The following is a 22516-nucleotide window of genomic DNA, read 5'->3' as shown; positions in this document are numbered from 1 at the left end:
CTTGAGTTGCACAAAGTAGCAAATATGTAATTATAAAAAAACAAACAATAATAATTATAATAATAATAACAATAGACAAACAAGTCATAAAATAAGGGTCTATCATTAAATACACTTTTGTATTTTAATAGTTCAAAGGGACATGCCTCAGATTGTGTTTACAATCTGAGGAGCAGTTTTCAGATCATAGACCATCTGTTTTTAATATAAGGGACAAGACAAGAATGGCAAGGGGTTCCAGATGCTTACACCCCACACAAGGACAGGTGTATAAAGACAGCAACACTATTTATTCTATATTGTTACTTATCTTTTTTTTTTTACATCCATCTTACAAGGCACAGCCTCCAAATGTCAACATTAATCTTCATGCTACCTGGCCTATTCTGTAAATTCAACTATCCACTTTCTAGGAAAGTCTAAGCCTGGATCTGCAGTTACTGTTTGGCCAGATGTTCAGTACAGTGTACAGTCATTAGAGGGAGAGCTTTTGAGAAGAAACTGAGAGCCAGTCTGAACTCTAAACTCCTTCTCTGTTGCCAATATTCTCTTATGGAAGAGATAGGACATCTTCGACATCAAACATCATTCAAAGTCAAAACTGTAACATTACAACACAGTACTCTAAATCAACAATATAAAATGTGAAAAAAAATAGAATGTGGCGTCTAGTGACCATTGCTGGCTTTGCTAGTGCCCGACGTCCAATCAATGATGATGAAGCTTAGGCTCATTATCATAAACAGGAAGCCTATCCCAGCAAAACAGGCGGCCTAGAAGAGAGAAGGGAGTGAGTTAAAGACAGTGACAATAGAGCAGGGGAACAAGGTAGAAACCCTAACTGGATGTAGCCTATTATGATATTTACAGTAACTCCATAGTAAAGCATCAAACATGTGAATAGCTAACCAGACACATATGTCAATGTTGAGTTACTTAGAAATCCAAAAAAACACTGATTTAGAGATCTTTTTTAAGGTCTAAAAGATATTCAAATTAAAAAATTAATAAAACTACATATTACTTATCCCTTAGAAAGTAACTTAATGATACAATTTAGTCATTCGCAATCCACAGAACTTTTTACACATTTAGCTTTATATAACCTCACCTAACCTAAAATAATTAAAATTAAACTGAACTTAATTTTCAGTTATTTTCAGGAGATGCTCACCAGGATTTTGGGGAGAGAGCGCATTGGCTCCTCTTCTTTGGGTACAATACGAATGTAGAAAACAGCAGGGAATATGAAGATGAGACAAGGGGCAGATGTGGCACCTAGAAATCAGACAAAAAACAACAAATTTTTCATCTTGAATTCTCACTTCCTTCAGTTCTCATTAAGTGCTCGTGCAAGTCTGACAGCACCGTAGTGATTATTTGAAAATATGTAGAAAGTTGCCAAAAACTGAGTCTGGAACATCTATAAAGAGGTTCACTATAACAACTGTTGTTTTTATAATAAAGAGATCATGGAAGCTACTCAGGAGTGTCAGGATCCCACGACTAGTAACTGAGTCTGTCTTATTGTTGGTGCTTTTATGCCTTAAACCACCCTAGTTCCAGGGTTGTTCTAACCTACCAATGATCCCGAAGATTCCCAGGATGTTGGGGGCAAAGATGACCAGTAGGTTGATAAAAGTGAGCAAAACGGCAGCAATGGCAATATGACGGGCCCAGTGGAAAGTCTTGTTAGGAAACATCATCTGCTGGATCGCTCTCCGTACCTAATTATAACACAAAATACGCAATTGTCGATTGTCACTGCATAAAGAAAATAACTGCCTTGTGATTTCTCTGAGGAGCCAATGTGTAAACTTAAAGTGCTAAAAGTGTACTTACAGGAAAGAGCACAATGGGTACAGTGAGTGTGACAGCAGTGAGCACAGCCACACGCACGCACAAAATCAAAGTGTCATACGGATCAATGCGGCTGTAGGTGTGAAGCAGCTCTGCTTCCACTTCCCCTGAAAGAGATCCAAAATGAAAAAAATAGAGTAGGTCCAAGAATGATGAAGGAAGAACACCTCCTCCCAAACCAGCTCGCAAAACATAATTTGTACTGATAATAATAATTTAAAAAAGGAACATTTTAAAATTAACTGGTATATACTATAGCAAATAATGCAGAGTTCATGCTTTATTAACATCCTAAATGTAGGTCAAATCTAATAAAACATTCATAAATCATGATGCCTTTTAAGTGCAGAAAATGATGTTAACCGTATAAAAGGTTATTGTACGGTCTACAATATGACCACTAGAGGGAGCAGATGCATCACGATGCTTTTCAGCCTACATGATTACTGTTCTGCTAAGGCATAGTGATTCAGACTTAATACTGTGCTGATAAACTTGTAACCTTATATGAAAATGCATAACATAAAGAAATAAAGAAAATTAAAAAGCAAAATGAGGTGGTGTAGATAGATAGATAGATAGAAAGATAGATAGATAGATAGATAGATAGATAGATAGATAGATAGATAGATAGATAGATAGATAGATAGATAGATAGATAGATAGATAGATGGATAGATAGATAGATGGATGGATAGATAGATAGATAGATAGATAGATAGATAGATAGATAGATAGATAGATAGATAGATAGATAGATAGATAGATAGATAGATAGATAGATAGATAGATAGATATTCTGCAATGGGAGGAGGACCAGGCCTCACCATAGAAAGTTAGGTATCCAAAAAGGGCAGCCAGGAAGTACATGCCATACATGACTGCAATAGAGATGTTGGCCACATGCTGCATCTTTTTCTTGTTGGGACTGAAATCAGAAGATATTGCCATATGATGTCAGACACACAGAAATACACACATAGAAACACACACTCTCACACACACACACACACACACACACACACACACACACACACACACACACACATATATATTATCAGGGCATCCACTGTCAAATTACCCTATATGCCCATATAGAAAGCATGTATCCCAGTTACTATAAAATACCATCTTCAGCTGGAGGGCTATTTTAATTGCAGGAAATTGCCTCAAAGATTCAAGAACACATCCCAAAATCATCTTAGGAAAACAAGCAACAGTGGTTTAAAGCAGGATGAAACTAAACTAACAACATGCTAAATCATACAACAGTGCCAACGCATTTCAAAATAAAGTGAAAGCAGTGCACGTGATTAGGTTATGATCAGCCAAGCACAAATCACACAATGCGGCTTTCCTCTTTTTATACAACTGATGGCTTGTCCAAAGGTTAGCAGATGTTTTCCATCATTAGAACATACTTGCGCAGCTCTGTGTAGATGGGCAGGACCTCAGGGTGGCACACAAAGGCGAACGCCAGGATGGGAATGGTGTAGGCCGTCTGAAAATGAACCCCAACAGGTCACCATAGATACAGCAGTACCATTCCAGACGCCTTACCACCAACCTCGCACTTCACAGCCCATTACTCCCTCAGACACATCACAGAGAGCTAATTGTTTCGCTTTGATTAACTTGGGCCTGGCTGCGGACCAGTTTTATCCCATTTAAGAATGCCTTGCTTGTAAGCTGCTAAGCAGCACAGATTGGTCTTACTAGCCCGGGTTAGCAAAGTCTCGTAGGTATTTAAGGGATGCTACTTAGGAACAGCTAGTATTTGCTAATGCACTGGGAAGTAAAAAAGTTGAAATAAAATAAAATAATGTTGTAATCAAACAAATGTAAGCATCTAGTAATAAGGAGTCCTCTCCTGTAGTGAAGGTATGCACCGTGTGTAAAATAAATAGGGTACTTGAGAAATGTCAGATCGTTCCCATTTCATCCATTACCCATCTCTTTGGCCCACAAAGGGCAAACTTGATGAACTCACTGTAAGCAACAGAATGCCAAAGCCATTTTTATTCCTCTGCTGACAGCAGCAGACAGCTCAGGGGTCACTGTCCATCTTTGCCTTTCATTAATCGCAGTCTTTTATTAAGAGCTTGATAAAAAAAAAAAAAGATCTCCTCTTGAATGCAACCGAGTGCTTCAAACCAAGTGCTCAATGGTGTTTTAAGCCCCCAACAACAACTTCCAGGCCACACTGTGACCGTTGACTACAAAGCACCTAACCCTGACCATTGCCTAATCCTAGGGCCTGCCAGGCAGAGCTGCCTGGAAGATGACACTGGGGGCTTATGACACCAAACACCAAACCAAGTGTGATTTCCATGCTTGGCTTGTGAACTGTCACTGGCAACACGCTGAAGATGACTATGACATAAGTGGGTGGCTGCCATGGCAGTGGAGGCGCATTTGCAGTTTCAGACTGAGTGACATGCATAAAACGTACTTGTGAGTTGAGGTTGGCCATTTTTGGAATACAGGCAGGATCGGGCTCTCCACCAGGATCCATGGCACTGACATTCACCCAACTGGTTGTTCTATTGAATGCATGTTCAGCAAATGGACAGGGTGTATTGAACTTCTTGTAAATGACCTGTGGAGTGCAGAGGAGAGTTGTAAAGCAGAAACAAAGGTTGAAGGACACAGTTAGCATACAGACAGGCAGAAATTATGGCAGAGAGAGAGCCAGAGAAGAAAGAGAGAGAGCGATGCATGGATTACAGCTCGCACAGCTAAAACTAGGTCAGAGAAAGACAGAGAACCAACACAGCCCGCAACCACAGCGTGCAAAAAACATTAGTCAATGGCAATGAGTAGAGAGGGTATGGAATACTAAAACGATGTTGGGAAGGTTCAAAAAATGGTGTTACAGACTGATCCCAGTCCATCTGAATATGTTGCATTGATTTTTCTGCCAACAGACAAGAAACAAGAAGCAAGACGTGATGTCTAGTTTACGTGTAGATATAGCAAGAGTCAGAGGACCTACCGAAATCAGGAAGAAAACCATGCAGCTTAGGGAGAAACCACTGGTGTATCCCAGGTAACCTAAAACACAAACGCTTCATTAGCATGTCTCTTATCTGGGAATACATGGTCATGCTCAATGTGAAATACACTACACCAATGCTAATAAGTGGGAAATGCTGTTTGTCTCTAATAGCTAATCACTAGTGCGGTAAATCTTCCTGAAGAGCTGTAGCTTCTGCTGTAAGTTGTTTAAGCCTTGTGGTGAACTAGACTGATTTAATGTGCTGGGAGTAGGAGCTCATTACTAGACTCTAACGGCCCTGACTGGCTCTGTTGACCTCAATGTCTCATCAGGAGACAGACTTCCTACAAGAGGCTAGACAATATGCCCCCTTTTCTTACTTCCAAACAGTCTCTCTCTGCTTTTTTTGTCCTTTGCATGTTTTGTTTCATGTATTTGCTCATCTGAAGCGCGGCAATTCAGACAGAATGCATGACACTCAACCAAACCTTTCGGAAACACATTGGACTTGTGTGTGTCACACGGGCAACAAAGGTTATTATTTTAAAGTAAGTGAACCCACGGCAATCTAGCAGTGTTGTCAACTGTCAGGCATGGCTACACATAATGCATTGAGGTGTGACAGAAGCAGGGGCATAAGCCTGTACCAAGGGACATCTCAGGTGGACAACAGTGGAAATGGTCACTAAAGCAAGAAAAAGAGGAGGGGAAGAGAAAGACTCTCTCTGCCAGAAAACAATCTGAATAAAACAAAGGCTGAGTCCAGCTCTAACATGGAAATCAACCAGCCCTTAAATAAAAAAAAAAAACATCCATGTGTGGGTCTCAAACTTTTGCAATACAGCCCTAAAGATATCTAACTGCAAGACATTGCATCAGTTTAACTTATAAAGGTGACTAGGAGGGACAAGAGCAAGGTTCACACCTTGATGGTGACAAACATCCCCTTAGATGAAGTGTCCTTAAGCAAGTCACTGCATAAAATACTATATGAGCTTATTTTCTGCTCCTACTGCAGGATGTTGGGTAAAGGGTATGTTGGTAGTTCCTATATGTTTACAACTGTTGCATAACTCTTTAAGTATTTTCAATTTGATAGCTTAACCACACAAAACTGTTCCGTTAAAGTGAGCCTTTTGAGAGGAGAAATAAAACATTCTTTGTTGTCACAGTGAAAAGTTGGATTCATCCAGGGGTTTTGCTGCTACAGCCTTACTTGTTCTGGGATGACCAGCAGCTTTTGGTGGCTGCTGTGGGCAAATTTAAAGATGCAGTGTGTAGGATTTAGTGGCATCTAGCGGTGATGTTGCAGATTGCAACCAACCGAATAACCCTCCCCCCCCCCCTTTTACCTTTGCAAGCATGTAGTAGAACCTACGGTGGCCTTAAGGTTAATCAACAACTACTCAAAAGACCCTCTTTAGAGCCAGTGCTTGGTTTGTCAGAGGACGCGCTCCCTGTGTAGACATAAAAGGCTCATTCTAAGCTAATGAAAACACAAATATTGTTAATTTCAGGAGACTATACCCTAATGAAAACATAAATTTGAATAGTATATTGCATTGCTGCCAAACAATGCCTGTAAATCTTACACACTGCTCTTTTGAGGTAAATATTGCTGTGTAACAGATATTACAGAATCAGTTGTCAGACTCAGTAATGTCACTGGTTCTGCTGTTACAATAGCTTAGCATTTTATGTAATTGCTAAACAGTATTCCAGCATTTAACATTATTCATAACTACCATTTGTTCAGCAAGTTACATAGTCTCGTTTTAACTGAATCTTAATCCAAAACATAACTCATCACAGAATTTTAAAGGAAGCCCAGATTGAAACACTAATGAGATGATCATCTTACTCTCAGAAGGACATGATGTTAAATACTCACCTAGCTGTTTCATGAGAGCAAGTGGTAATATTACTGAAATAGAGACCATGATCACAAGGTAGTTCCCGTTCAGGTACCATTCCCTGCAGAGAGGCAGAAAGACACAAAGAAATAAACGTGTTGATTTGTAATTACTCGGTTCAAACACTCCTCTCCATCCCAATCCTGTTGAGAATTTACACTTTTTTTCAGACATTGATTGATTAGACACAGGGGGAATGTGAGGTGTACACAAATAAGGCTTAAGTGATGAAAAAAGCAAAGTTACTGATTGAGGATTGTATATATACACACAGACACACACACACACACACACACACATATATATATATTCAAATCCACCACTAAGCCAAGTAGTTACATACACAAATGAATAGAAGTGAACACAAATTAAACTGGTTGCGATGAAATACAATTTCTAGAGTGGAAAAAATAAGCTTCTTTGCTCCCTGTACCAGTGGACACTAAGAACTGTGGCTGTAGCTAGGAGACAGAGGTCATGTCCTCTGTGTTGTTTATGGGAACGGTTTTAGGAGACGTTAATATTACACAGGTAGTTTTCGGGCTAAATCTGGCATTTTAGCATTTGTGCATCAGCATTATAATAATGTGTGGCTTTGACACAGCATTTAGAAAATACTATTTAAGTTCAAATTTAGAGAAAATAAAAATCAAATGGTTAAAATAACAACAACAACTGAACTATCAGTCACCCCAAAAAGGTAGGGGCTGTAATGGTGGGGGGGGATACCAGAACTGGAGGATCTGACTGACTTCATAACTGGTTGGCTGGCTGACTATCTCTGCCAGCCAAATGGTACTATTGGAGCATACTTTCATAATTAATTGCAGTCAGTTTTTATAATGTAATTTATTATTTACTCCTAGTACTTAGCATGTTTTTATAGTGACATGATATCTACTGACTGAAAGTCGACTAAACATTGTGCAAAGACAATGTAGTCACACTCCACTGCCAAACCAAAAAGACACCATCATGACTGCATGGAGGACATGAATATGAGACGTTTGGCAAATGTCTGACAAACAGACTCCCCTGACAGAACCTACTATGCCTCTATCTCATGTACAGCCATGTCTGGGATCCAAACCTCTGTGAGCTATTTTTAGATTGACACAGTAGGGTGAATAATTCCGTGACATCTATCAGGTGGGGGGCTTTGCACACACACACACACACACACACACACACACACACACACACACACACACACACACAGACACACACGCACACCTCAAAACAAGAAGATAATTTTTGCTAAATTATTATTATTAAATATTATTATTATTCTTATTATTATTAATAATAATAATAGTAAAAATACTAATGACATCCAAAAATAATGATCCCTACATGCAGTCAACAAAACAGAACACTGTAGGCTGTAATTCACTTTAACATACAATTATTAGCTTAACCCTTACAATATAATTATTCTGCCATAAAGAAGTATTTGTTGCCTAGCTATTTTATGCTTTTGCATCGGATTTTATGTCCCTGTTATTTTGTCCACCCCCTTTACAGTTAAGCAATGTAAACACATATAAACACACACCCACTGATGGAATGAAATGCCACCGGGATAATCTAGTCTGTCATTTCAAATAAACAGTGATTGCTGACCATGGCCCACAGCACTGTGCAACACAGAGAAAGCCAAGCCTACACCATAAAACAATGTGGACATGTTGTCACAGAATATAACTTCTATAGTGACTACGTGTAGTGGGGCGCATCATTTTCAACCTTCATGAGAAAACATGGTAGCATGTAGTAGTAGTATTGACCTCCAAATAGGTTGACACCAGCGCAGTTCATGCACTTTTATAACTTTTATACTCCCATTCCCGCCCCAAATACTTCCCCCAACCCCGAAAAGTAGGTAAGGAGAGGCTCAAACTTGGACAAGGTTTGAGGTGTTTTGGGGAACATCACACTCAAAATCCCATCCGAGGAAGTGTATGTTGTTTGTCCCTGAGGCCACCTGTACCGAACCAATAATATCGCATGGTTTACGTTTTCAGCCGTGGAGTCTAGCTGTGTTTTGATGTGTGCTTTTCTCAGTGGCCGTGCTGCTCTCCTCCTCCAGGGTCACTATCACAGCTGTTCTCACGCCAGCTGCTCAGTACATCCACAGCAGCACCAGGCCCGCCAGCTGACATAGCCTGACACAACTCCTCTGTGGAGGCTGAAATCTTTGTACATATAGGACAGCTGCATGAGGTCCCATAGAGAAGTAGCGAGATATCACACATTTATAACCTTATTTCTAGTGTGTGGAATGACGTTAAATTCAATCAAGGTTGCTTATGGCATGATGGAAACGGACTTCTTTATTATCAGAACTAACAACATAAGTTTCTTTAACTGCTTGGTAAACAAAAACATGAATTGCTCTTATGTTGTATTTCTGACAAAGTAACTGCTCAGGGAGTGCTTGCTGTAGTGTAGTGTACTACACTTGCAGTTACCACCGGTGACTATGGGTGCTGCTAATGAACTAGGACTGAAAACTTAAGGATTACAACTTTAAACATGTTCTTTTGAGTAAAGTTACATAAAAAAATTAAGTAAGTAATTAAATAATTTTCTGACAAGGCAATAATACATGTATTTTAGCATCTGCATCTGCAAATGGCCACAAAGCAGACATGTACTTCTTGCTAAATGCCTTATCAGTATGGATCTGAAATCCATTCAATTACTGCATAGTATGAATGAAAACTTCTCATGCATTGACCACTTACCCTGCAGGATTATCCACCCTCAAAAAGGCCTGGATGACCAAAGGAAACTCATACTTGACTATGTACAGGTAACTGGACATGGCTGTGGAAAGGAGATACAAACATCAATTAGACTTGTATATAGTATTAATCCCAAACCGCTAATCACAGAATACTAGGAGTATAATGCCAGAAAAGTCAAAGAAAAGTTAAAAAATGTGTGTAAGTGTGAGGACAGATGGCCGTGTGACCTTACCTCCAATGTTTTGCAGCGTGATGGCAATACCTGCCGCCATCTTCCCCGGGGTCCCAAAGGCCCTGTAGCCAAGCTGCTCATACGCACGAATACCTGGGCCACAAACACCAGATAAAAAAGCATTTTATCAATGTATTAAATCCATACTAACAAGGTCTAGGACTTTAAAGAGACTATAAATCTAATTAAGCATGACAACTATTGTACCAGTTTTGGGGTTAATTGTTATAGTATCATATCTGATATTAGAAGGAAGATACACAGTAAATGATGACAATGAAAAGTCCTACAGGAGAAAGGTGAGAGAACCTTTGGTTACACTTTACTTGAAGGTAGCTACATAAGAGTGACATGACACTGTCATGAACGGGTCATAAACATTATAAACAAGTCATAAACGTTTATGACATAACACTTCTTTTAGTAAATGTCTTTCAGTTTTTGTCATGGCAATTATGGTTAGGATTAGGGTTCATGTGTCATGACAGTGTCATGTCCCTCTTATGTAGATACCTTCAGTATGTGTTACCAAACTCTCTGTGGTGAACTGAGAACAGCCTTTCTGTCCCTGTGTTCTTTGGGCAAAACCAAAGGTGACCATTGATTCTAAGAGGAATATGACCACCTACACATGGTGTTTCTGTCGAGGCCGAGGATGGTTTTTAATTACTCTGCAACACTTGGTCTGACAAAACCAACTGCATTCAAAAAAAGGCACGGGTCCAGGAAAATGCTGTTTTCTTAGATGCAATAAGAAATGTTGTATGTCTACAAAACTTGTCAATTCTATCAGTGCACTTTTGTAAGTGTTTTTACTGGAGGTGTTATAGTAAATCTGAGGCATCCAAATTAATAGGGAGCAATTACCATAGCAATACCGAAAGCCATACCTGGATGACATGTATGATGTGCAAGTGCAGGAAAAAGAGCACAAGCACTTATCAGAGACAAGGCTCGTACAGGCCATCACTTGTTTTCACTGGTACCATCAGTTAAGCGATATTGTGGTACACAACGCTTCTTTTAAAGAGAGCTTTTATCCTCAGGCAATAAGATTGATCTGCAGGCCGTATGGGGCAGGTAGCTACTAACCCATTTTGTTTTCTGTTCTAGCTATTCATGTTTACTTATTAATGCTTAATGTACTTGTTTGGACCATAACACTGTGTGTAACTATATAATGTGTATATTTTGAACATTGAAAGTTTTCATTGAGTGGAAATGCACTGGTGGCACTTTAAGGCAAATACCGAGAAATTCCTTGAATCAGAAGATGCTTATTGTCAGGTTACATACATACCTACAATACCAGAAGACTTTAGCAGTAAATGGATGGAATATGACGAGAGGACTGCCACCACTGTTAGAAGTACCCTGAAACAGACACGCAACAACAGACATGAATAGTATTACTGCCACTTCTTTGACCAGAAAACACAATTTGTGTCACCATTATACCAAGTGTTGTTATTTTTGAAACAACTTTTTATGTTACAGTTTTACACTACACATTACCCTGTATGCTATTACTATAGCTGCATCATAGGCATACATTTTTCCGGATGCCTGTACATAGATTGTGTTGGAGGAACAGAGTCCATGTGGCTTTGCTTTACCCTGGATTGTTCAAGGCTGAGCCAGGGATACTGCCCTGTCAGCCCCTCTGCCATCTGACAGAGTAAGTAAGCAAACCCACAACAGATGGACAACTCCAAAAGAAATGTTTCCAACACAATGCTGAGATTGATTGAGTGAGGACAATCCTTTGTAGACATTAATGTCTCCTCTTTGTTTCCCAACGGTGAAATAACCTAGCCAGGAAATCCAAACCCAAATCCGAAAGATTAAGGGTCTGGCATTGAGTAATGAAAGTTGTTCATCTCAAGGGGCGGCACCAAGCTCGCATTTGAAAATCTCACTGCACGCAATTGGATAACACTACGACCAATCACAACAAAACATGAGGTGACGTATCCAGAGCCCCATAGGCTTAGCCCCCAGCGGAACTAACTAGTAGATTAAACTGTCGTCATCTGTTTAGCTCTCCTCTGGCCCATCTATATCAGATACACTGATTTGATTGGTGCAGCTCGGCTACAAGGCTATAGTTAATGAGCACCATTACTGAATGCCAGAGTAACTTGCTGAGCAAATTCAAGTTTAGCTCTTGCGAGAACTCTGGATTTCCAAGGTAAAAATAACACACTTCAGCCACTACAACAGTCATTCCTTCCACTTTCAATAATAGAGTTGTCTCCTCAAGGAGTGAACTGGATTCTTGACTGACTGTCATATTCACCGTTTTCACATGTTATTCCTCTTTGTATATTCCGCTGCAGTGATTGGCATCGATCTTTTCTTTTGACCATGGATTTTTGTTTAGTTCCTGGGATAATCAGAATCCACTCCAACATCATATTCAACTGTTGCTCTAATTGAAAAAAATCATACAAGATGAGAACTTGAGCAAGGTGTAAAAAAGCATTCTGAAAATACACTACAGCTCCTAACCTAAAATTTGCTTTATTCTTTCATGTGCACATGAAACACCAAACATAAATCACAAAAATACGGATTTGTGATTTACTGGTACTGTCAACAATACATGGCTGCTTGTGTTAAGACAATGTTTAACATGTTTGAACTTTTAAATTTTGATACGCAAGGTATTGGAATTGGAATCAGCATCAGGAAGGACTAAATAGTATTGGAACATCTTTATTAAGATCTATTTTTGGAGATGTTCAAGATCACACTTTTACGACTTGATTAAATCCACAACATGAGGAAGTTTTGTCAATGGGTCCCCGATCCACTGACTTTCCCTTACCCAGTCCACCACCAACTATTTCCTTTTTTCTTCCTTTTTTATTGTCACTGCTGACACTGTTAACTTTCTCTCTCTCCATTCCACTCTCCCTTATGAAAAGCCAGGCACCAGGTCTTTCAACTCAACTTCAACTCTTGGCCAGTTAACAGTTTTTTTTCAGACTATGTGAAAGAATGCTGGGCTGACTTGTGGTGGGGGATTTATTCAGTCAAGTGGCAGTGGGTGGACAGATCTGCTGACAGTCAGACAGACTGACACACTTGGGTCACTGTAGCTTAGCTCACAGCTTTCCACCCCGCTGCATTCCTACCCGGGTCGGGGTTCTGACCCGCTGAAGCCTCTGTTTGACATCTGTGTGATATGAAACATTGAACCAAAAGAGAAACAAAAACAAAGGATATTCCAATACAAGTACTACATATAAATGATCTAGTTTAAAAGCATGAGTGAAATTGTGGCTCTCACGTGTCCTCACTACAGTCTGAACACTGAGTATTGCAACTGCAAAGATGTTGGATACAAAGGAAATCCAAAATTATCGATGAATGTTAACATTTGTGGAGTGAGCTTATGCATCTTGCCTCACATCAGTGTGCAGGTCGAAGTGAATTAATAAAAGACATAATCATAATCCCTCCAGGTTGAATTTACTGAAGATGTCTGCAGCAGGTGACATATTTTAGATAAATAAGAAACAACTTATATAACAAAAATACTTAGCAACAGGCCTATTTTTGTTGCTGTTAGCATCTTTTTTGCATTTGTTTACCTTCCCGTATTTGAGAAGACATGTTTGTCTCATTTTAGGTCTTCTGTTCCCTTTAGGATCAGAATGACACTGCTAGGAGGAAAAATGTTTTTTGAGGTGATCCCCAGGCTGGAGACCAACATGAAAAAAACTGAAAAATTGGCAGTATTACTTTGCCAAAGATGTCACTAACACTGCTTGTTTTGCTCAGTAGCTACTCCATTGTTTGATACAAGATTGCGCAGATATGCACACAAAGACGCAGCCTTTCATCTCTAACAGGACACACGCTAACTGTTGCATTCAGTCACGTTTCGCACGCAATTACATGTATTCACCAGAGTTAAATGTCGACTTATCGGCTCAAGATCACGTCAGCTCCTGTCTAGCAAAGTGTAATGGACGTTTGGGTTTGGTGACACAGTGTTCAGGCAGTCCAGACAGCAGGCAGCATGAAAAAACCCAGTTACACAACTCAGCTCAAAATAAGAAGCTTTCTTTAACAGAAGGGGTCAATCCTCCAGACACAACAGCCTCTAAAAAGAGCTCAAATAACGTCCATGAATAATACTTTAGGGTGGTGGTAGCTGTTAAACATTAAACCTACTTTCACATTTCTCCCAGAACCATTTGAATCTTGATGCTAACGTGACTATTTGTATTACTTTCTGTGGTAGAGTTTGTTGTGAAATGATCAAACTGCCTCTAGACTCGTTAGGATATTAGTCGGGGTCCTTCGGGAAGTGAGCAGGGTGAGACTCACGTGACATGAGGGGGGAGTGGTTGTGTTCTGATATAACGTCTAGTTGCAGGTGTGTGTGATGAGTTGCTCTTTTGGAGAAGGTTTCTTCTAGCTGGAGGTGAGTCAAAAAGACCGGGCCTCAAGTGACAGCTGTAGAACACATGTCGCTAAACGAACAACACTATGGAAAAAAAAGGACCAACTTTCTTCTTTTGTTACTTTGTGAGAAGACTATCTTGTTTCCCTCACTACAAACTTTTCTATATACACCTTTTTTTTAAAATCTGAACTGCAACAAAAAAGGAAGAGCAGGGCTGGACCGGGGAAGGATGCAGACGGAACAAAGCCAAATTAAGCACCGGAGTGATCCCAGAGTCATCGTCTTCAGAACGCAAACTATCACAGTCTGAGGTCAGTCCGTGACACCACGCAAACCCCTCCAGAAGTAGGAAAAGCGTTGCACTCACCCAGGCTTGTTAGTCACACACTCACGTTGAACACATAGGGAAAAAGAGGCAGACGTTGTTTTGTTTTTTAGTTACCGGCTAGGCTAACCTTTAGCAGCAGTGGTCATTGGGGTTTAAACAAGTTAGTTTAGCGTTAATTCGTAACAGCATCTCTTCTTTCACCATGGCTACAAATCCATTTAAAACAAGCCAAGAGATTCCTCTCTCACTGTGGCACTGCATTGTAATTTTGATTCGGGCCATGGATGCTTAGTTAAATAAACAACAGTGGCTGAGTTTTTTCCAAGAAATATAATACTGTGGGGTTTACAGCAGTGCCATTTAATCTTTCACACAGCCAGTTTCAACACCATACAATGTAGCGCCATCAGAAAGAGGTTTCAAAACATAATGAGGAAGACGAGGAGGGGAAAAGTGTGGATGCTATCAGTGCTATCTGGTGAGATCACCCTCTGGAAACACCAGTCTGATTACTTTTGAGTACTTATAATATCAATAATATATAATAATATAAATTTAAATAAGGTAGAAAAGGCATCTGCATGAAAATATAACAATGATCAACCTGAAAGCTGCAGTCGCATGTGACGTCATTATCCTGACAGACAATTCTGCTGCAGAGGCTTTTGTATGTAAAGCCTCGTGTACATACTTACATACACACACTGATTCAAGGCAGAGAATCAACCCCACAGAAATCATGTGGTTATTTTCTGCATCCATGATTGCAATTGCACGAGTAAAATGATTGCCAGTTCACTTTTAATCTCAGTCTGTATTTATCAAACAAATGTGCTCTGTGTCATTGCCTCTGTGTCAAAAGCAGGAACTACTGGCGCTATTTATGTGTGACACAGACCTTCGCTGGAAAACGGGAAGAAAAATTAGACAGACAACATCTGTGAGCTGTAATCTGTAATCATGGAGTTAAATATTTAGAGTATCAAATGTGTTTTAATATCTTACAAAAACAGGACGACCCCTGTGTTGGCCATGGCGTATGCCAGTCCTAGGATTCCACTTCCCATGATCGCATTGCCCAGGTTGAAGACCGACATCCCAAACGAGGTTTTCCCTTCAAACTATGACAGATGCAGGACAGAAGAGAGGAATAAACATGTTAGATCATCAGACAATACATGCAGGTACTGCCTATATGAACTGTATATATGATACCATAAAGAAAGGTCAATTGTTTGTGTGTTACATCTGTAAAGTGAGTAGTCTTCTTTTCCTCCATGCCTGATAAGAACTCCTGGCTCTCTGGGAGGTTGGCCTCTGCATTCTCAGTTCTGTGGGGACTAATGAAAAGAACTACTGTCACAGAAACTTGATGTACCACCACCATACACAAAAACAGATTTATCATCACATTTATCACAAACCATGCATTTTTTTTAGAACAATTTCTGGTTTAGTTGCTAATTTCTACAGAGGACAAATTCTGACAGATAGCACACTAAATTTTAAACTTATACTCGGTTCATTGTCATAACATACATACCTATCATTCTGGGCACTATTTGGTACAGTTTCCCTACAAGCAGTGAAGGGAGAGGCCATCCATCACCCAACGAGAGCACAAAGTAGGAAAACAACACCCTCAGTAATAATATAATCAGGCAAATAATGCAGTGAAAGAACCATCTATAAATTACCATCTGTAACATTAATATGAGTTTCCCCAGCCTGTCTTTGGTCCCCCAGTGGTTAAAAATGGTAATTAGTGTAAACCGAGCCCTGAAATGAAAGCTCAGAAGGTCCGATCTGGAATCTTGCTCCTTTATGAGGTCATAAGGGGACAGGATTACCTCCCCTTTCTCTCTTTTTCCCCACCCAGAGAATTTGGCCCACCCAAGAGAGCCTCCTCCCTCCATCTTTCCTCCTCAAAAGCTACAGACTCAGAAATGGCACTTACTAAAGAAAGCTCATTGTGGGACTGGCTCTAGTGGCTGTAATTCTGCACTAAGGCTGAATTTTGGGAAATAGACTCCACACATGGTATTAGGGGACCACTAAGACCTATTAAAAGCATCCAAAGAGCACCATGTCATGGGACCTTTAACTAAACCATCTTTTACATAGGAAAAATATACAAAAAAATAAGTCTGAAACAGTGCCAGACCTGGGTGCCTGTGGAATCCCAGCGTAAGTTAGGGTCAGGGCCTTCTCGTGCTGAAGGAGGGAACTTAATTACAAACGGGCCCAGGGGAGCTACTCACATCACCTATTTCACTTGATGTTCTGTTAACACCTTGTGAATCAAATTGCCTGTCTTAAATAGTTGCAACAGCCCTTAAATGAAAATGACATTCATTACCTGTGAGAACAAACAAAGATCTGTGAGCTGTAATAAATTAAAAATATATTTTCCAAATAGATCCACCTAGACTGTGTTTAATAGGATTTTACTCACTGTTCACCAGCCTCTGCAGATGGTGTTTTGGCCAATGCTGTGATCTCCTCCCCGGGCTCATGGCCTTTCCCATTCGGAATAGCGCTTTCCTCAGCAGTTTCCACAGTATCGGCTGGTTTATCCTCACTCATATCTGCTCTGGTGCCTCGTGTGTATGTTATGAGTCTGCTGCAATGTGTAAATATTCGAGGCTGTGGTTCTATTTGAGGTTGTGTTTTCTTCCTGTGTTCTGTGGGGGGGAGAGATGTGGGGGTGGGGGGATATGGGCAATTAGATTAAAATCCCAAAAGTTACAAATTACAATATTACAAGAATAAATGTTACAAGATATCTGGGGTTTTCTTGGACAGCATAGTTAGGATATATAGACAAAAAAATGCACCTTTTAGGGGCACCCTTGAGAGCATCCTGTCCTGCATCACTGTGTGTTACATGTACTGCACTGCCTCCAACAGTAAGCGCAGTAAGAACAGTAAGTGAAGGCTGCTGTGCGGATCATTTTTGTCCCACTCCCTCAATCCTGGACATTTACTAGTCCTGCCTCACCCGCAAATCAGGGTTAGGTACAGGAGCATCCAAGCTTGTTCCATCTGACTGGAAAACAGCTATGTTCCCCAGGTAGTCAGGAAGCTCAACACCGTCCCCTCTCTCTCTCTCTCTGTCCCCTCTGCCCCCAAGAACTCTGGACTCCCCCCAATCCACCCCCACCCCCCGTCAGTATCTGCACTGGCCACTTTGTATAAAAAAGATACTTTAGGATGTATTACTGTATAGTATATATTACTTATCTTTTGTCTCTTTATTTGTGTTTGTGTATTATACTTGTTGTATGTGTCCTTATTGCACCGTGGGTAGGAGATAGAGGTCTTTCCAATTGCTCTGTATGTCTAGAACATATTGAAGAATTGACATTAAAGTTGATTTGATTTAAATGGATTGGGGAAGGCATATTTATTACATATTTGAAAACCACACAAGTGATTTCACTAATTGAGTCTGATTAGACTTTTTCTCAGGATGGTGTGAACGTGTACAGACTTTAGTCTCCTCTTCTGATAGCTTTGTTGGGTAGAACAAATTCAGGCATTACTATACATGTTGGTGCCTAGAGTCTGATAACCACACCTTCAACCTGAACAGAGGTCTAATCAACCTTAATAGCAGTGCCTATCATTTCTTAATTTGCTGTATTAAACCTGTGTGCGTCCCAAAAAGATGAGGTTATTGTTGAAAGTCATCTAAAGAGAATCTGAATCTAAAATACATAGAAATTCTGTCTAATGGAAACTCTGTATTTACAGGTGATTTTACCTTCTTTTTTTCTTAAATCAGGACTAAAAAGATCTATTGGGGGTTGAGTAGATTATCCCGCTTGTTTAGTTGAATAAACTAAATAAACCCCTTCAGATTATTGGATAAATACAATGTCACATAACTAAAAACAGGATTGTTTAGACATTTTGGGGGTACATGTGTTTTTAGTATTTAACTTTTGCATGGGCTGGAGATAACATTTGCTTTTCTTGAATTATAACAGAAAGACCAACACATTCAGAAACTGATATTGAGTGCACTGGCACTAGGAAAGTTTTCATTCCTAGTTTCCAACAATAAGAGACATGTTGGAAGATAAAGGAGGCCACCTTGAGGGCATTGAAAGTGTATCTGTAAGGGTTGGGTGATAGGGAGAAAATTAAATCTGATATTCTTGACCAAATACCTCAATATCGATATCCCGGCGATATTCTAGCATTCTTAACAAAATATCTTCATATTTAGATTTTAGATAAATAATCATCAGTTATGTGGACAAAATGTCTAATTGGCAAAAAGGCAAATACTAGAACAGCTAGAACAGTCTGGTAAGTTCACAAAAGACACTTCACTTCACTTTATTGTAATGCAGCCTTTAAAACAAGTAAAAGACAACCCTTACGTCATATCACAATATTAGGATATCCAAAATCTAAGACGATATCTCCTCTCATATCACAATATTGATATAATATGGATATACTGCACAGTCCTAGTATCTGTATCTTCCTTAAGGCCCAACAGGGACATGACTGAACTCCAAATTACTCTAAAAATGCTGACAGAGAGGAGACAGAAGAGATGCCAAAATGTAGCACAGAATTCCTTGCGGACCTATTAAAGTAACCACGTGGCTAACTTACACATTGTAGTTCAGTCAGACAACTCATTTAATATAACAGCAGAACACTGTTTTGTCTTAACTCATTTCACCACGCGGATTGGGTTTACATGAGATACTGGGGAGTGGTGATGAAGTAGCTTCCTCTCTGTCCGGAGCCTGCAGGTAAATGCTGGGATGGTGGTGGTGAGACTGAAAGAGCAGGAAACAATACGGGTGCAGGGCGGGAGCAGCATAGACAAGGCAGAGATGGGAAAATGTTGCAGCTTAAATAGGCTGCCAAATTGAGAGGATGTGTTTGGTAAATGATATGGAGAGTGAAGCATGTCACTCGTGTAAACAGCAGTGCAGCTCGAATTCACTGCCTGAACTAGCTTGCAGGCGTTGCACCACTTTTGGCTTAATTGGACTGTTGACAAATGACGATTCCGACCAAATTGTCCGAAAGTTAAAAAATGCCCCAAAACTTTAGATTTAGGGGATTTATATTCAAATGATGTGTCATTCGTTTGTGTAACCCTGACACTGTAAATTTGAATGGATAAAATTATCAAGATTAGATAAAAAGTAAGGCTAACAACCATTTTCACTGGTAAACTAAAGCAAAAACACAAACTCCAAATATGTTAGTCAGATAGGTTGACAATAAATGGATGTTTTGGCAAATCCTGTGAATAATTGACACATCAACTGACAGGTCTATGCTCAGAGGAAACAGCGCTTTCAGTTAACTATGACACGCTGGGCTTTGCGTCGGGCCTCTATTTCCCGGGTATCCTGTTGTGGCGTCTTAGCTGACTAGCTGGCTTGTGGGGCCCCGAGAGGCCCACATGACGCGTATCTCCTGGATTCAGTTGACCAAAGCCCCCTATCTGGCTGGCCTTGAATGATCTCCTTTGCTCTGCTACATAAACAGCAGTGGAGGCTACAATGGAGAGCTCGTTGGGAGCCATAGAGGAGGAACACACATAAATGTTCAACCTCCCAGCATTGAGATAAAAAAGAGAACCAGCTAGGACCAGTTACCAATCAGTTCTAGCAGTCTTTGTGGCTCCATTTTTCTGCTTGTCACTTTTCTCTTGGTTTCCTTTTTTATTGAAGCGGATTCTGTACTACCATTTCTGGCAACCACTCAGCTGTCCTATTTCCCCCCTCTCAGGCTTCTTCCGCTTCACAGCCTGGCCTTTTAAATGTTGCTTTTTGTAATATTATTTTAACGCATCAAACACAGTGTAAGTTGAATAAACCTTGGATGTCGTCTAGCAGTCCTCTGAACCTGTCTTACCAACCGCGTTGCTGTGAGCCCCACAGCACCGCCAGGCCTCTCGGTGTCTCTGGCTAAAACCGGGCAACGTGGTTGGGCAGCAAAGCACACTGCACAATGGCACATGTTGTGCGGTTCCCTGGGAACGACTTGGAGAACAGTGGTACTATTGTGCCAGGCATCATTATACTGCTGAGGCCCCCTTTGGCTGTAGTTCGCCACACCACTCGAGAGGCTGAAAAGGTATTTCACTGGGCTCTAGTTGAAAAGATGCCACCTTGGATTTAGCAAATGCCAGTATCCTGCATTCATGGACAGTTGTAGCAGAGGTGCTGACGGTAGCACTGGCAGAGGCAGGGCCCCTTTCATGGGACAAATCACTGCACAGAACCACACTGCCACTCAAATAGTCTACAAATCACGAAGAGGTTGGGGGGAGCCATTCAACGACAATACACGATGGAATGTACGGCTACAAGAGTGCCTTTTCAATGGCTTCAATCAGTGAAGTTCGAAACAGCAGACCTGATTGGACAGAGTTGGGGCTCCTCCAATCAATATGGTCAATAACAAAGGCAAAACATGACATCCTTGGAAGAAGATCAGGGGAAACACACTAATTTAGTTAGAGCCTCTTATGTTTTTAGAAAGTTTGCTCTCCAGTCCTCAACGTTTAAAGCAAATGAAGGTGAAAGGGAAGTAGCTGAAACGTTGTGGAAAAAAATGCTCCTTTAAAAGTAGGACAAGGTTTTGGCAGCAGAAATGCAAATTCTAATATCATGTTTTATTTGCTAAATAAAGATATTTGTGCCTAAATAATGAAGATTCAGTTGGAGATGTGGATAAGGTATACATCCTTATAATAAATTACTATAATATGAATAATATTTTTCTTTTCATTATAAGTGACATGTCACCACCAATTATAATTAATTTGAAAAGGAGAAAAAAACAGAGACATTTGAGTTCAGTACCACAGGCTTGAACACCAGTTACCGTAGCACCATTGTGGGAGAGTTGGTAAATGCTCAGTAAAACTGTAATGCTCTGTGGTCTGTAGATTCCATGTCATCCAAAAAAACACACACGGCTGTCTGCATGAGCAGTTACAATTTACCATGATTTCAAAACATCTAAAAAAATCCAAAAGAAAGGCATTGTCATTGTCATTATCAATGTAGCTGAAGCACAAGAAGTTTTCAAGATCTCCACAAACTAAATGTGGGTTTATTTTGTGTGTTCATTCTCCTAATTGCACCCTACAACATCACAGAACAAAGAGAGGCAGACAGGGTGATAATTACTCTTCCTTATTATCAGTCTGATTGTCTCATGGTGCCCAAACTATTTCCAATAAACCACATTTCACAGATGGAAAAAAGATTATCATAAGAAATGCAATGTTTCCCCATTAATATCCACACATCCTTTTCAAGAGTTAATGCCACATTGTGATGCTCTTGGTGGTAGTAAATGAGTCTTTTCACAGCAACAGCAGAGGCTATGTTTATTCAAGCCCTCTTCCAAAACATCACCTCAGTTTGCCAACACACAGCAAGTGCATGAGCCTTCAGTACGCAGGCTCTGACGTAAGCAAAACCTGCTGAAAAACGTCATCCCACAAGGAGGAAAACTGAGCCAGGCAGTTCCACTGATTGTTATTCCTCAACTGATGTCTGAACTAAATAACGCAGTACATGCTGATTCATCCTCACCTATTGCTATGCATGTGTGCATTTGTGTTTGTAGTTTATTCAGTGAATAATTAAATGTGTGGCTTTGCGTGTGTGTGCAGTTTATGCAATGAGTAATCTCAAAGTGTAATACTGCCTCCTCTGTCACTACTTGATGACATTCTCATAGCCCTCTGGCCGTATAAGCTTACTTGAATAAGCTACTTGAATTGAGTCTCCACTGCAATTTTCAGAGACTTTTAATCTGCTAAAGTACATATGGACAATCATCAACTATTTTTCTTTTCTTTTTTTCACACCCAGGTCTTTTGATGCAGTATAGGGAGAGTTAAACTGTTTCAAATGCCATAAAAAACTGTTCTGGCCATTTAAAAGTCAGCAAACCTATCTCCCCACCAGCTATTCTGAAAATTGAAAATAAAATTAAAACTAATTTACGAAAGGATT

General features: G+C 40.1%; 1 protein-coding gene across 5 annotated transcripts in view; it reads right to left on the bottom strand.

Moving 5' to 3' along the window:
* Positions 1-170: 170 nt before the first annotated feature.
* Positions 171-22516, bottom strand: part of LOC117944073 (sodium-coupled neutral amino acid transporter 3-like) — a 36754-nt gene continuing 14408 nt past the window's right edge. For 2 of the 5 annotated variants that reach the window (XM_034870603.1, XM_034870601.1), the window contains exons 2-17: positions 16957-17185; positions 16045-16077; positions 15748-15841; positions 15507-15622; positions 11054-11127; positions 9754-9846; positions 9519-9600; positions 6750-6832; positions 4856-4914; positions 4313-4459; positions 3282-3361; positions 2688-2788; positions 1843-1967; positions 1583-1727; positions 1175-1278; positions 171-773 (exon numbers count right to left, since the gene is read on the bottom strand). In XM_034870603.1, coding sequence (XP_034726494.1) covers positions 669-773; positions 1175-1278; positions 1583-1727; positions 1843-1967; positions 2688-2788; positions 3282-3361; positions 4313-4459; positions 4856-4914; positions 6750-6832; positions 9519-9600; positions 9754-9846; positions 11054-11127; positions 15507-15622; positions 15748-15841; positions 16045-16077; positions 16957-17087 — 1572 coding nt within the window. In that variant the 5' untranslated portion in view covers positions 17088-17185 and the 3' untranslated portion in view covers positions 171-668. Of the gene's footprint in view, positions 774-1174; positions 1279-1582; positions 1728-1842; positions 1968-2687; positions 2789-3281; positions 3362-4312; positions 4460-4855; positions 4915-6749; positions 6833-9518; positions 9601-9753; positions 9847-11053; positions 11128-15506; positions 15623-15747; positions 15842-16044; positions 16078-16956; positions 17186-22516 lie in introns of those variants that run through there. The other 3 variants (XM_034870604.1, XM_034870602.1, XM_034870605.1) reach the window with 2 other exon arrangements.

The sequence above is a fragment of the Etheostoma cragini genome, chromosome 4, assembly GCF_013103735.1.
Source record: "Etheostoma cragini isolate CJK2018 chromosome 4, CSU_Ecrag_1.0, whole genome shotgun sequence".
Lineage (NCBI taxonomy): Eukaryota > Metazoa > Chordata > Actinopteri > Perciformes > Percidae > Etheostoma > Etheostoma cragini.
This window is presented reverse-complemented; position numbering and strand designations above follow the sequence as displayed.